The sequence below is a fragment of the Microtus oregoni genome, unplaced genomic scaffold (assembly GCF_018167655.1).
Source record: "Microtus oregoni isolate MIOR12 unplaced genomic scaffold, Mior012 000001F_ref0000356, whole genome shotgun sequence".
Lineage (NCBI taxonomy): Eukaryota > Metazoa > Chordata > Mammalia > Rodentia > Cricetidae > Microtus > Microtus oregoni.
In genome coordinates this window covers 2,121,921-2,136,111 of record NW_024543060.1, presented here as the reverse complement: position 1 = coordinate 2,136,111, position 14,191 = coordinate 2,121,921, and the positions used below count along the sequence as shown (strand labels likewise).

General features: G+C 44.0%; 1 protein-coding gene across 1 annotated transcript in view; it reads right to left on the bottom strand.

The window, feature by feature from the left end:
* Positions 1–11,908: 11,908 nt before the first annotated feature.
* The window catches only part of Rnaseh2b (ribonuclease H2 subunit B), a 38,871-nt gene continuing 36,588 nt past the window's right edge, over positions 11,909–14,191 (bottom strand). Inside the window, exon 11 of the mRNA XM_041669955.1 lies at positions 11,909–12,500. Coding sequence (XP_041525889.1) covers positions 12,387–12,500 — 114 coding nt within the window. The 3' untranslated portion in view covers positions 11,909–12,386. The remainder of the gene's footprint in view (positions 12,501–14,191) is intronic.

Below are 14,191 nucleotides of genomic sequence, written 5' to 3'. Positions count from 1 at the left end.
ACATAAATATATATGTACAGAGAACAAAATTTTACTCTGCAGATGACCTGTCCTCATAAACCATATTCCTCTTTATCCAGGGATCCTTTCTGGATAGTTATCTTTTCCTCTTTAGGCATCCAAACATCCAGGGGCTCTTGACTGTTTGAAGATGAGTATTTTCCTACAAAAATAAGAACAGAATCCTGCCCCAACCCTTACAAGGTTTCCTTAACACCTGTATGATTGTCACCTCTGTGGATTATATCTTGAACCTGAATGAATAATGAAGTCAATTTTTTATCATCTGGTATAAATTCAGCAGTTTTAATATGCAAGACTCTTTCTGCATATTGCGAATCGGTAACTATATTGAGAGGTTCTTTAAAATCCCTTAATACCATGAAAATAGCATATAACTCTGCCTTTTGGATAGAATTATAAGGGCTTTGTTCTACCTTACTTAAATCTTCTTTCCGATCTGTAACCTGCCTTTCCTGATTTATTTGCATAAATAGAAAATGAACAGGTTCCAGTTATTGGTGCATCACATACAATTTAGGAAAGAATCCAAGTAAAACTTAAAAAAAATTAAAAGACGTCCTCTCATGTTGAGTGATTTCAGGGAAGGAAAAAGTAAAGGCTTTTGAGGCAAGAGAAAATATTTTCTAACAATAAGTAAGCTGGTCACACAGTCTACTGCATACTTTTTAACTCTGTGTAAATAAGAACTATGGATGTAAAGACTTTAAATGTTTCATCTGAGTTGCTAGAGAGCTGAAGGGAGATTTTTAAAGTGTGTGGTCACAAAGAGACTGTGAAGTGCTATGGCGGGTTGGAAATATTGACGATGAAGATAGTGTCTTGCTTACCACTTATGCAGCTCTGATATTTTTCTGGATTTCTTTTTTCCATGGAGGAGTTTGGTCACAGCATCCTGGACAATGTATGCACAGTAGACAACTCAGGGCTGAGCTCACAGAGATGAGTCACCAATCCTGGGGTTGAACCTTGAGGATATTTGGCTTGGGGGAAAGTTGGGGGTCTTGAAATATATATAGAGGAGAACTAACTTACTTTAAGAAATGACAACAAGTCTGTGTACTAAGAACTTTTTTTGTGCCAGTATCCCTGGGAGATAAATACATTATCACTTCCTCACAGAAAAATGAGGTTCTCATAGGTAAAAATTTATTCAAGATGGCAGAGCCAGAATTAAAATCCTGGCATCTCTCTGGGTGTGGAGTATTGGATTCTTCCATTGACAAACATACAGAAGTGTGCAGGTCTATTCCATCTGAGATCCAGGGCAGCCTTTCCAGCCACTACTGGCCTCTGTCCCCTGACTGCTACACCATCTTCAGGGTAATCATTTCATACCCTAAATCCAGGCCGTGAGAGCTACACTCAGCCAACTCAGAAGAACGCTCGGAAAGCCACATGCCACGTGGGAGGTGTTTGCTTACTGAAACTTGAAAACAATAGTACCAGGGAAGCTACTTTTAAAAGTAGTCTTCAAAGGTCCAAGGAATCCTTACCCAGGCATCTGCTCAAATAAAGATCCACATCAGGCATGGTAGCAGGCGTCTGTGATCTCAGTGCTTTGAAGGTTGAGGCAAGGACTGCCCTGAAAAGGAGGCTAGCTTGAGTTTCTTGGCTACTTGGCAAGGCTTTGACCAAACAAAAGCAACAACGACAACAACAATCACAAAACAAAACAAATCAAAGAAGAAAACAAAAGCTCATTGATTCCTGTTTACATTTTGAAAAGATGTTGGGTTTTGGCTATTCATTGATGAATAGTCAGCTGATGAAACTAGTACAGAAACCTTATGTTTAAAAATAGTAAAATAGAATCATTGCTGGGAAGCTCTTTTGTCCTCAGATTTTTCTTAGTCTTACAACTCTGTTAGCAGAGAGAAGTGGACAAACAGGTGTCTTCCCAAGCCTTTGCATTAGCTAATCTCTCTCCAGCTAGCTCATTTGAGTTACCTAGTCCATCTTAGTTGGGGTTTCTATTGCTGTAAAGAGACACCATGACCACAGCAACTCTTACAAAGGAAAACATTTAATAATAGGGTGGCTTACAGTTAAGAGGTTTAGTCCATTCTTGTCATGGCAGGGCATGGCAGAGTGCAGGAAGACATGGTGCTGGAGCTAAGAATCCTACATCTTGATCAGCAGGCAACAGGAAGTGAACTGAGACACTAGGCATGGCTTGAGCATATGAGACTGCTTATCTCAACACTGATACATTTCCTCCAACAAGACCACATCTTCTCTAATAAGGCCACACCTCTGCATAGTACCACTCCCTTTGGCAGGCATTTTCTTTCAAATCACCACATGGTCTAGTGAACCAAATTCTTCTCCCGGTGCAGCTTGATCTCTTGAGAGCCTGATTTTCCATAACATCAGTGATACTGGAACTTCATACATTTTCTGTAGTATAAGAAATCCTACAAACTACGAGAGCAAGTGCAATATAAATTAGGATTATATAATTTTATTTGTTTTCAGAAGTGGTCCAGATCACTTCAAAACCACTAATGGTGTAGAGTCTATGCCTCCTGACTCACCGGCATGGAACTCCTAGGAGAAAGTCAGCAGTGGCTCTGGAAGATGAGTTCCTGAGGCAGTTCAGTTGCTATCTGCTGGAAATTGGCTGGCAGCAAAGATGAGCATTATTTCCTGGTCTCTCCTGGGCTGGGTGTGTTTCCCTAGTCTGCTCTGTAGACAGGCGCAGTGACTCTCAGCATAACTGTGACATGCCCTAGGATACCCAAGATTCCTTCTAAAGCCCTGAGAAAATTTCAGAACTTAATTAACCCTACCCTCCACCTACATGTTGAAGCCAAGGCTACATTTTTGACTGAAGAAGAGGGTCAAGGAATCACACCCAGGGCCTCTTGAGACTGTTAAAGTTGCAGGGCTAGAAGATCACCTTTTTGGTTTCTGGTAACATTTGCTGGGTGCTTGAGTGGGAAGCACAAAACATGTGTCACATGGTCCAAGTAACTTACTAAATGAGACATGTGTGAAAATAACAATTCTGAGAGACTTTTCAATGAACCAAAGCCATGAGCAAAGCAACAGAAACTTTCAGCTGTTTTGATATGAGTTATACATGTTTATGTAGAACATTTACAAAAGGGAGGAAGAGAGGGAGAGATAACACTAGACTTTCACTATAACAATTAAAATAATTTCTCTCTAAAATTTTTCTTTCCAATTTAGATCCCCTCCTCAATTACTTTTATTCTATTAAAAGTCTCACATGGGCTAAGAAGTTGCCACTCAAGTCCAGGACTTAAATTCGCATCCCTAGAATCCCTGTAAAAGCTGGGCATATCAGGTAAGTAGATGGGAACCAGAAGATAGAGACAGGAGACTCTCTAGAAGGTTGGAGCCAGACAGTTTGGCCTACACAGCAATTCACAGGTACTAGCATTCACACCTGCAAAAGAGTGCACACACAGACACACTAACATAGATTCACCACCGCCACAATACACCCCACCCCCTACACACACACCTATACACAGACACGCACACCACCACCAACACTACAAGTCCTAGAGTGAAGATGAATCTTTGGTCATATACAGTGACCTCCCTAAGTCTATGTTGCTAATAGTGGGTATCACTGAGGAAGCAAAGCAAATGCAGTGTTCACACTTCTGAAGCCATTTCTACATGGACCTCTAGAAGTTAGACTCATTCAAAGTCTCAACCACGCGGCCCTCTGCCTCCCATACTGCAGTTCTGAGCATGACTGTTTTCTAAGCATCCTGGACACTTTGGCAGAGTGGGGAGAGTTGTTGTGGAATATTATTTTAAGGTGTGCTACATTTGTTTATGCTGTGGAACATTTGTTTAATGATGCAAAGATATACTGTATTCTTTTATGTTGCATTTGTTTAATTCTGTGAAGCTATGTTACTTGCCTGTCTAAAACACCTAATTGGTCTAATAAAGAGAGCCAATAGCAATGCTGGGAGAAAGGATAGGTGGGGCTAGCAGGCAGAGAGGATAAATAGAAGGAGAAAAAGAAAGGTCTAGGAGTGAGAGAAGGAGCAAGAAAAGAAGGGGCCAGCCACCCAGCCAGACATGGAAGAAGAAGGAAAGAAAAGATATACAGAAACAGAGAAAGGTAAAAGCCCAGAGGCAAAAGGAAGATGGGATAATTTAAGAAAAGCTGGCGAGGGGGCTGGAGAGATGGCTCAACGGTTAAGAGCACTGGCTGCTCTTCCGGAGGACCCGGGTTCAATTCCCAGCACCCACATGGCAGCTCACAACTGTCTGTAGCTTTACACCAATGCACATAAAATAAGGTTAAAATAAATTATTAAAAAAAAAAAAGCTGGCGAGAAACAAGCCAAGCTAAGCTATGCCCAGGCATTCATAAGTAAGAAAATAGCTTTGTGTGTTTATTTGGGAGCTGGGTGGTGGGCCCCCCAAAGAGCCAAAGAACAAAATAAAACAACAGACAACAGAAAGTCTTCACATGTCCTCTCACTCATCCTTTGTTGTACAACAAGTTCACGGCCAGCACCATGGGATGTTTCCATCACAAGCCATGGGTTCTCTGCCCTTGGGCAAGCAGACCATGAACCAAGGCACAGCTTCCCCTGGTGGCCGTGGGTGTGAAGGGGAAGAGCTGGCTTGAGGTGTCAAGCTCCAGATCTGTTGATCTGCTTTAGTTTACCCAAAAGGTTTTTCTGAAGGATAACAAAACAGGATTTGGTTCTTAGAAAAAGTGCTGATGTGAATTGTCTGAAATCAGGCTGGGCAAATGGCAACTCTAGGGCTGCTGGCTAGAAGACAACAGCATCTGGATGCTGATCACTAGACAGGGACCTGCATAGAAAGAAGACTATTGTCATCCAGGTTCCTGGGTGGCACCAGTAGGGGGTGGGGCCTGCTCTTGCTCCAGCTGACCTTTTGTGAGAATGTACATGAATTTCTTGCATAAAAAACAATCAGGTGAAACTGTGACAATTTAGATAGGGTCACCGTGAAGTGTTAGGCCTTTAAAGTTCAGAGACCAGTGGGATGTGAATTTGAGGCACAACGAAAAATGGATTCCTAGGGTTGTCTTTCACATCATCAGAGTCCAGTGATATATGAAAGAACATGAAAGTGAGAGGGGAGGAAGCTACAGAGACAGAGGGTAACATATGGCGTGGTAGGTAGAGCTTCTGGTAGAAACAATCATACCAATAGGCTAGTCACCACTGGGCTAGCATCACACTTCTGGGACCGTGGGGACTACCTGGAAGGCTCCCATGATAAGTCTTCAGAGGAAAGAGAAAAGAGTAGCATCCCTGAGCTGAGGTCTTAACAGGAATAATGTAGATGGAACTTTCTGTCCTGCCTGATTCTGCAGCCGTTCAGTCCCAAAGAAACACACAGAGGTTTACATTACTGTTTGTCTCATTAGCTCAGGCTTATTATTACTAAACTCTTACAACTTAAATTAACCCATAATTCTTGTTTATATTTAGTCATGTGGATTGGTACATTTTTCAGTGAGGCATTCTCATCTTGCTTCCTCTGCATCTGGCTGGTGACTGACTCTCTGCCTTTCCTTTTCCCAGAATTCTCTTAGTCTGGTTGTCCCACCTATACTTCCTGTCTGGCTACTGGCTAATTAGTGTTTTATTAAACCAGTACAAGTGACAAATCTTTACAGTGTACAAAAGCATTATCCTACAGCAGAATGATTTGCTCAAGGACACAGAGCTAACTACAATAGTATGCTACTGGTGGCAGGTGCCTTGAGCCAAAATAAGCACTGACCTTCATCTGCAGTACTTGGGATTCCACAAGATAGGAAAGGTTAGATTTTTAAGCCATCACCGTGTGTGGAACAAAGTGTCACCAAAACAACCTGGCTCAACCGGATCATGTCTGGAGCAGCCCCTCCTACTTCTAGGTTTGCATACTGACTTTTGATTTCTAAAGCAGGATCATATGCATCCAAGGCTGGCCTTTAACTCCGTGTGCAGCTGCAAGTCATCTTGAAATTCCCGATTCTCCTGTCTCCACCTCCCCAGTGGGGGGATTACAGGTTTAAGTGGTGTAGTATTGTGGACTATTAATTTAAGGTATGGTACATTCGTTTATGCTGTGGAATATTTGTTTAATGATGCAAAGGCATGTTATATTTGTTTGATTAAATAAAATTAATCCTTGTCAGTAACTAGCTGACAGGAAGTAGTAAGAGGAACCACGTATAGTTAGGCTTCTTAAGTGGGGGCTGAGCAGAAGGATGGCCATGTTTTGGGGGAGCCACAAGCTAGGAGAGAAAGTTAGCTATTTGGTATTTGGGCTCTCTGAGCAAGCAGAATTTCACCTCAACCTTTGAATCCTGAGTTCTATAGAGGGATAGAGATCTAGGTAAAGTTCCCTTTAGTGGCCATGATAAAGCCGGTACCTGAGGGAACAGAATTCCTGCCTGGCTATTGCCAGGGTGGCCCAACAGCTGATAGCTACGTAGTTGCAACTACCGATTAGGACAGCAGTTTCTGAAGGGGCAGCTACCGAGTTTAAAGAAACACAACACTGTAGGTATCAAATCCAGAGCCTTCTGCACGCTAGGCAGGCAGTCTTCAGACTGCACTACATCCCCAGCCTTCCACATTGATTTTTGTAGAGCTGGGTTTGGAGAGACATTCACTTCTCAGCCACCAAGGCACTGACAGTCTCTCAAGGTTCAGGGTTGTTTCTATGTTGGGAAGAAGGCAAGGGAAATGAGACTGCTGGGGAATGAGACTCAGCTTGGCTGAGGGCGTCAGAACTCAGGATTATCCCCTGAAGAGGTTGGGGGTGATGTGAGAACACGGGAGGTCAGCTGAGCAGCAGCCAGCTGGCCCTGCTGTGTGCCCAGGTGAAGACTCACTTGGACTTCAGACATTTCTGCCCCAGACCTCCTGCTGCCTCCTTAGAGAGCAGGGCTGGGCATTCTCCAGAATTCTCCACGAAATGCCTTTTTGGCATTCATTCCCAACTCTCTCTCTCTCTCTCTCTCTCCCCTCGCTCTCAGTAAATCTTTGGGAAAGAGGCCATGTTTAACTCTAAGAAGGTATAAAATGCACGTATTTGGGCATCATTATTGCATGAGCAGCTGCCAAGTTGGTAAGAAATAAAGAAGTATTCAAAAGGTTGACACTTGGTTCTCCAGAGTCTGTAGTGTGAACTCCTGTGCTTACGTCAACCACGCAGGCACTCCCAAAAATGGGAAGCCAGCAAAGTCAGGTGGGAGGAATGATTGTGCTTGCTCTTCTGGACATTTTGAAGTCCGAGGCCCTAGCCTGGAAAGATAGGCGCTCTTCTGCAGACTGGACTGGGGCAGAGGGTGAGATTCACACTCTGGGGTAGCTTGTACTCCGGCATAGAACAAACAGATACGGCTGATTGAAGGAACACGGTGTTCATCACTGGTCCTTGGACAGACACCTCAGGTGTCTCGTGGTTTTCCTGAAGTTGCAGAATGCTCTTGAATGTGCAGAAAGCATCTTAGCTCTGTGTGGCATCTGAAGTTGCACAGGAAGCAGCTAAGCCTGGCGTGTGGCTGCATCGCTTGTCACTTGCCCCTCTTTCGTCTTTGTGTTGGCATCTAGTGAGGAGAGGAAAAGGTCACTGAGCGCCCGAGCACCATTTACAGAATAGAAGAGGTTGGCTGGAGGCTTGGACTCCCTAGAAGTAATGGCGGTGTGTTCTCTTGGACATCCCCCCAGCTTGGCCATGTCCTTGGGATAAAACCAGTTGACTATGAAGTTATTCTCCCTCCAATGGCCACTGCAAAAGAATGTTTAAAATACAATACAGTGTTCCTATCGCTAGCAGAATGGATATCATCGCATGGGAAAAGAAGTGAAAGAAAACACAAGAAATACATGCAAACGTGATTCTAAGAAGCATAATTCCTAAGTGATTTCAGTTTTGCTTTCCTTCTCCCCTTTCCCTTAAAACAAATGTTTTTCAAGCCGAGCCTTACAAAAAGCTGGACGTCCAGCCAAATAGAGAGGCATAGACTTGCAGGGAGAAGAAGTAGCGGTCACTGATGTCCCTGGGAATGTAGCTGTCCATCGGTGACAGCTGTAAACTGGCCCCTCACCGAGTGTAAGACTACCAGTGATTTATCACGTAGCTATGTTACAAACGACCTTGCAAAAGCTGATTTACATGCCCCAGTGTGGATATGACAGGAAGGGAGCAAAGCCTTCCTTCACCTCTCCCCTCCCCAGAACCCTGTCCTGTCCCCATTTGGCTTTTTCCATGTTCCCCACCACCTGAGGCTATCTGCCTGCCCACCCTGAAGTGGAAACTTCTCCAGAGCATTTTTTTTTTTTTTGGTCTGTGACATTGTCGACTTCATAACTGTTACCTAGAATCATGTTTTGACACACAGTAGATACTCAGACCACGTCCTTAAGGAATAAGAGAATCTAGGCTTATTCCTTAGTTTCTTTTGCAAAAACTATCAACACTATTTTCATTGTATATGCACCCTAGGAAGATCAGTTTAATGTCTATGAAGAGCTCTGATTCCTCTGTGATCTCATTTAATGCCTTCTGTCCTCTCAAATAGCCTTGATTAACAAAATATCATTTATTAACAAAGTACAGTAAATCCTAGGAAGCGGACAGGGTGCACAGCAGCTTCACAGTCCTGCTTAGGGATGCTGAGGGCAAACTGACCTGCAGAACTTATTAAGAACAGAACTAGAAGATGATGCAGCATAGGTTTAATTTCCCCTTATTTTCTACTATTACAAATTTGTAACTTTATTCTAAGAAACTACTTTAGGCTAAATGGCTACCGTGTAGCTATTTCCTCTGAACTGAAACATCTTTCCGGAGGGCAGTTTATTAAACCTCAGGAAGGAAACAAAACTCACAAACTCAGGGAGTTCCAAACGGGAAGTTACAGACGCTCTAACAGCTACTGGGGGGAGGGGCCTGCATTTGTTCAGGGAGCTCCAGAATGCAGCGGTTTTGAGTGGTCACTAACGTTCGGCCGGCCTTTGAGTCATCCATGTTCCTGGGAGGGCTTCCCCACTCACAGTTCTGTAAGTAGCCCCCTCAAACTCACTGCTTCACCAGGCTGTACATGAGCCGAATCATCTTTAGCTTGTGGGTGGAGCCTATCTAGGGTAAGCAGATGTTTGTCCATATCTCAGGAAAGGCCACACAACAATGGCTGTGCTGGTTTGATCTTATTTTATTTATTTAGATTTTTCTGCCAACTTGACACAAGCTAGGGTTATCTGGGAAGAAGAAACCTCAATTGAGAAAAGGACTCCCTCAGACTGGTCAGTAGGCAAGCCTGTGGGGAATTCTCTTGATTAATGACTGATGTGGGAAAACCCAGCCCACCGAGGTGTGTGCTGCCCCTGGGAAAATGGTCCTGGGGTGTATGAGGAAGCAGGCGGAGCAAGCCATAGAGTGCAAGCCAGTAAGCACTTGTGGTCTTTGATTTTGAGTTCCTGCCCTGACTTCTTTTCATGTTAGACTGTAAGCTATAAGATGAAAAAACTTTCTTCAAGTTGCTCTTGGTCACGTTGTTCATCACAGCAATAGAGAACCAACTAGTACAATGGCTATAAGGTATACAGAGAGAACGGCATAAGAACCTCGAAGGAACCAAAAGAAAGAGGCCCAAACATACATTTCAAAAAAGGATGCTCTCTTGGCCCTGCTACAGACAGCCTGTATCGCCTCACTTTGGGCGCCTATAACACAGGGGCAATTTCTCTTTGGCTTACAACCATCTTTGAATGGTTGTAATGATTAATTTAACCAATGATATTTAATTGCTAAGGAAACTGTTGAGTCCTACTAAACATAGGAGGAAACCTTTGGTCCAGTCTGATAGCTGCCAAGGGTACAGAAACCTGAGGTGTGTGTAAATCTCAGTGCATGAGAAGGTATGAAAATGGGATCTTTCCAATCATTCAGACGAATCAGGTCCCAAGCGCTGAGGGAATGAGGGAATGTCCCTCTGCTGTCTCCCCGGCCCTGCACTTTGCTTTCAGAAAAGGCTTTGTAACGGGGTGTGCTCACACTGAAATTTTAGGTTAGTGCTGGGGAAGGGATGTTTGGGAGAAAATATATAAGATGTTTAATCAAGCTGGGCCATCTTAACATATAGAGGAAGTCAGTCAATCCCCAAGTTGTAAGAAGGGGCTTTTTTTTTTTTTTCCCCGTACTGGGTGAGCAGGTGGTTTCTGAGATACAGCAGCAGGCGTGGGGAGGGGTGTTGAGTGTGGTGGAGAGTCTGGAGTCTGAGGCCCTGCCCCTTTCAACTGTAAAATGGGAGAAATAACAGTGATTCCCAGACTGCATTTCAGCAAGCTGCATAACAGACGTGGATGGTAAAGAACAGTTTCCCTGGACACTACGGAGGGGAATTTTCTGGTGAGTATATGGCCCCAGGATAAACCCCAAAAGAAGAATGTGGTGGCACACATCTATAATTCCCGAACCAGGAAGTGGAGCCAGAAGAATGAGTTCAAGGCTAGCCTTGGCTACAAGGTCAGTTTGAGGACAGCCTGGGCTTATATAAGATTCTGTCTCAAACAACAAAGACAAACAAGAAGATGAAAGAGCTGGGGAAAATTTGATTTGGGATAAGACTTGGTTGCTACCAAGTTCTGGTCCTTTAACAGTCTCTCTCTCTCATGTGCATAGCATCTTGCTACTGCATGCGCCCTGCCTAGGACTATGCAAGACAGAGAACTGAATGGCACACAGCTGCTGCTGCTGCTGCTGTGAGCTGGCCTCCACAGGGCAAGAGAAGTGACTGTCACTGAGGCAAGACAGAAAGACAGCAAGATGAGAAAAGAAAAGAGCCATCCCCCTCTTGATCCTGTTTGAGCCTCTCGTTGGCTGCCAAGTCAAGAATTTTGCCACAGTTAGAGGCAACACCCAACAAAACCACGTGAAGACTACCTCCATAGGGGCAATATTCCTTTCTCTGAAGGATTTCACAAACAAGAATGCTAAGGCAGCCACACACCATGGTTAGGGCCTTGGGACTCTGATGGTATTTGCAAAGTTTACGTTCTATCCAAGTGTTAAGTTTTGAAAAAAATTCATGAATAAAATTGCGAACCATATTTACAGACAAAAGAGGTACCTGGGCTTCTCTGTGACTCGTGTGTAGTAAGAATTCCTCTCATCTTTTTTTCCCCCTTCCCATTCCCCTCTCCAACCCCTCCCATGTATCCCTCCCTGCTTTCAAATTCACAACCACTTTTTCGTTAATATCTATACACACTCCTAAATATATAAACACAACCTGCTCGATCCATGTAATGTTCCCTGTGTTTGTTTTCAGGGCTGGTCACTAAATATTTAATAACCAAGTGGTGTGCTCTTCCCTGGAAACAGTTCCTCCAGCTCTCAGTGTTCGCAGTTGTCTGCAGTTCCTTCTCTAGGGCTGAGGCCCCTCTCCCCTTCCACAATGGCATGTCTACTGTTGTTGCCCCATGTGGACCTTGTTGAGGCAGCCATGTTGGTAAGACTTCATGGGTAAAGAAAGCGCCTCCATCAGGTCTAGGAGACACTCTCACAGTAGAATCCTGTTCTTCTGGCTCTAAAAATCTTTCTGCTCCCTTTTCCTGGTGACTCCTGAGCCTTACGAGGAGGAGTTGTATAGGAAAATGGCTATTAAATGATTAAATATCCAAAGAATTGAAAATTATAGTGTAGTTTAAATTAAGCATCCATGTATTTATTTTTGGCAGTACTGGAGACTGAACCCAGGACCTCAAGCATGACAGGTAAGTGCCCCTCTCCTACCACCACTGAGCTCCTTCCCAGGCCTTAACAGGCCTGTTTATGAAGACCCAGGAAGCTGGGGAAATGCTCAGAAAATGAGTGTATAAAAAGTAACAAAATTACTATTAGAGTTCTTGAAAATATTTTTTATTCTAAGAAAATTATCTAGCTGTGTTTGCATAATAAAAAGGTGAGACTGCAATTTTGTTTTATTTCTATACTTTTTAAAACAAAGAACATGAATTCAGACAAACAAAAATATGGCTAATCGTCAGATTTACCAAAATGTCCAGTTTTGTCCATCTCATTTCAGTTGAAGCCACACGCAAGGGAGAAGAGAATAGCAGGCCAGCAATGACACCTTCCCGAGGAAGCCGCGACTCTCAACTCTGTGCACTTGATGACTTTCCATTATGGCAAACATTCCGGGGGCCCCAGGCAGCAGCTCCCACGATTACTTTCCCATAGTCTGTTAGACACAAAGTCAAACCCCAGAGAGGACTGGGAGGACCTGAGAACTGCTTCTGTTTCTCAGCGGATGGACTAAGGATCAGGTCAGCAGCGCAAGAAGAGGAGGCAAACTCCTTTTCCTGCTTCACCAGATTTTATTCAACACTTCAAATCTTTCCAGCTTTTTTAGTTTTTGTTCCAAAAAAAGCATCAAGACTTTTCATCCCGCTCTTGTCGACTTTAGCCAAAGCCTTCTGAGCTGCAGTCATTTTGCCGTTTTTCTGTTAATAAAAACAAGAGAGATTTGCAATATTTGTAAGTAATACACACAAATCACACCAGCCTGAGTCTTGGCAGTGGGGCCAGGGGCCGTGGAGCGAAAGCAAGGCTGCTACCTCTCAGGACGCAGACTTCTAAAGAAAACCGGCCCCACTGAGGAGGGAATGCTCCAGGTGGTTCCTGCTGGGGACCATTTTGAGGGTGCTTAAATGGAATGATACGGACAATGGCGGCAATGACAGCAACAGTCGGGGGAGTCACAGCCTGTATTCTCCACCCGATGATGAGGAGGTCACAATCCGATTTTGTTTGTGCTCTACAGAAAACCAAGGGCAGCGCAGTCATACTCAAAAGATGGCCTGCAAGGCGGTGTATTCCAGGCTGCGGCCTCGCTGTCCCACTGCGGTGGCAAGAGGGAAATGCTTGCCAAGGAGCTGACTCTACTTCACTCTGCCCTGGAAACTTCTATTGGTCCCGGCCACTAACTCTCTTCAGTGCCGTGGTGAGGTGTAACCACTGGGAAGTGAATGGCTTTTCCACGGAAGACGGGGCAGAAAGATTTCCTCCAGAGAGACTCACAATGTCCCCAACATAGAACACCGAAAGATTGAGATATTTGAGCAAAACTCAAAACTGGAATTTTTTCTGCCCAAGGAATTAAAGTTGAAAAAAAAAAAAACCTTAAATGATACATTGCTAAAGTCTAAATGGGAGATAACGTGTCTTGGGATGGGTGAGCACAAAATGTGTGTGTGTGAACCATAAAGAGATGCAAATTATATGCCCAGCCTCAGGAAAAAACTCTCAACTGTTTAAACCAAGCAAAAAGGCTAAAGGTACATGGGCAATTTTCTTTTTGCCCTGGATGTGCCATAAAAAGTCATTAGCCTTAACTTAGAATAAACCTCACAGATAACGGAAAAGCAATGTTGTCACAACACAGAAACAGGCAAGGGTCACAGCTCACAGTCTATGCAAGTACAAAGTGCCAACAAGCAACTCGGAAAACAGACATTTCTAGTTAAAGAAATGCCTCATTTGACAAGTAAAAACTTCAAAAGTACAAATAACACTTAGTGCAGCCTGGTGGCAAGCAGGGGCTGGGAGTCACAGTGTCCTGGGAGCATTTAGCCGTCTATTTCCATCGCCTGAAAAGCCTGGTGTTCTCTGAGCTCGGTCTTCTAAAGTGAGGGCAATGCAGTGGTCAGAGCAAGGACTAAACAAGAACACCTTCGTTTCATCAGAGCAAGCCAGGCAGTCGCTAACCTGAGTGCGCAAATACAGCAACTGGTGAACTCACGTGACTACGTGCCAGGACTAGTGTGGCGAGAGAGGTTTAATGGCGCACACTCTCATAATGCTAGGTCAAAGGGCAGAGCGAGACCTAGGTAAAAAATGCAGCATGTTACCCATGATGCATGCGTAAGATAGAAGCCAGCAAGGAACGCTACTGGGCAGACATCTGCAGTGCATGCTGAAAAGTGGAACCTGTACGTTTGTTATTTACTATAATTTCTCGAACCTTCTTGGCAACGGGGCTGAGAAACAATTCCTGGAGAGGTTTGGTTCCCTCTCTTCCATAGCTCTACGAACACACAGCAAAATTTAACCCCTTTCTCTACACCTAAGGCTTTCCTTGGATTTGCAAAATGTATTACTCTAACACGTTCACTATCTGAACAATTGTGAATGA